This window comes from Morone saxatilis, unplaced genomic scaffold, assembly GCF_004916995.1.
Source record: "Morone saxatilis isolate NCDOM2014 unplaced genomic scaffold, NCSU_SB_2.0 Contig20, whole genome shotgun sequence".
In the NCBI taxonomy this organism is placed as follows: domain Eukaryota; kingdom Metazoa; phylum Chordata; class Actinopteri; family Moronidae; genus Morone; species Morone saxatilis.
The window spans coordinates 11,259,072-11,260,412 of record NW_023339763.1 but is presented as its reverse complement, the minus strand read 5'-3'; the positions used below and the strand labels follow the sequence as shown (position 1 = coordinate 11,260,412).

Here is a 1,341-nt window from a genome sequence, read left to right as displayed (position 1 = left end):
AATTACTTGAAATGTTAGTGTTTCTGTAGAAAAACATTATTGTTATTTCACATTGAGCTTGTTTAGAAGAGCCACAAGCAATAACGAGACAGCTGCTGCACTTCTCTCCGACTCGTAACGCCCAAAGACAAACTGGAACGCTTCAAGTGATACAAGCCAGGCAATTACAACTCGGGCGGGGGGATTTACGAGACAAATGGAAAGCACCGTGAGTCATGCAGGGGAGACGGGAATGTGGTGAGTGCAGGGGATCAAAGTAAAACAGGAATGAGTGTGTAAGAGCTCCAGTAGCGCCTTTACATCCAGGACTTCATTAAACTAATCACAACTTACGATACTAAACTGTATGACGGCTGCCACCCTGTTAAAAAACACCTGACGAACTTACTGCGCTTTTTACGTCGATGTCTCACTTCTTCTTCCGAGTCGCTCGCCGCTCCACTTCCACTCCTTTGAGCTTCCTCCTCCTCCGCCTCCTCCTCATCTCCATCGTCAATGAGCCCGCGTAAGTTTCCCCGCTCATCCTGGTCCTCTGTGTTCTCTTCTTCCTCTTCGTCTGTTGAAAAAAAAAAAAGACAGGTAAGCGGTCGGCACGTCATACAACCTCACCTCCGAGACGCACGCAAAGAAACAGCAAATCAGATCTCACCATCTTCCTCCATAAACCTCTGGGTCTTCTTAGGCTTCAGGTCTTTCTCCTCAAACTCCTCCTCTGACTCCTCAGCCTCGCTCTCGATGAAGTCTGACATGACTGCTGTTCCTGAGAAGAAGAGCAAGAAGCTGTTAGTAAACGTTCTCAAAGTCACCTTTAAGTGTTACTTTGTTCTCTCTAGACACAAATATAAAAGCCAAACACACACGTAAGATTATGTTCTTTGACATCCTGCGTGAACTGTAGTATCACGTCGAAGTTTTAAGGTTGGAAAAAATCATCTCTCAATCAATCACTTCTCTGTTTCAGCTTGTTTTAACATAAATACACCGAGTAAAATATAAAAACACAAGACACGTTCCACCAAATGGGATTATTCTCGATCTCCTCTGCGGCGTCCTGTCACACAAGCTGTACAATATCCAACATGTGATTCATTTTCAAACAATTTTATGATGATATTTCGAGATAAACATAAAAAAAAACCCCTGATACATACGAAAGAAATGCTCCTTAATGATGTGTGAACGTTAACGAAATGAAACAATCCTTTGCACTAATACTATATACTGTGTTATCTGTTGTTTTTACTGTTTTTTCTGTCTTGTACAGCGTTTATATTATAATATATTCTTTTTTTAATACTGTTTTTATACTGTTTTTTTCCCCCTCTATCCACTTTGCTGCTG

General features: G+C 41.7%; 1 protein-coding gene across 1 annotated transcript in view; it reads right to left on the bottom strand.

Moving 5' to 3' along the window:
- The window catches only part of supt6h (SPT6 homolog, histone chaperone and transcription elongation factor), a 16,348-nt gene that overhangs the window by 14,107 nt on the left and 900 nt on the right, over positions 1–1,341 (bottom strand). Inside the window, exons 2-3 of the mRNA XM_035666269.1 lie at positions 650–760; positions 389–556 (exon numbers count right to left, since the gene is read on the bottom strand). Coding sequence (XP_035522162.1) covers positions 389–556; positions 650–749 — 268 coding nt within the window. The 5' untranslated portion in view covers positions 750–760. The remainder of the gene's footprint in view (positions 1–388; positions 557–649; positions 761–1,341) is intronic.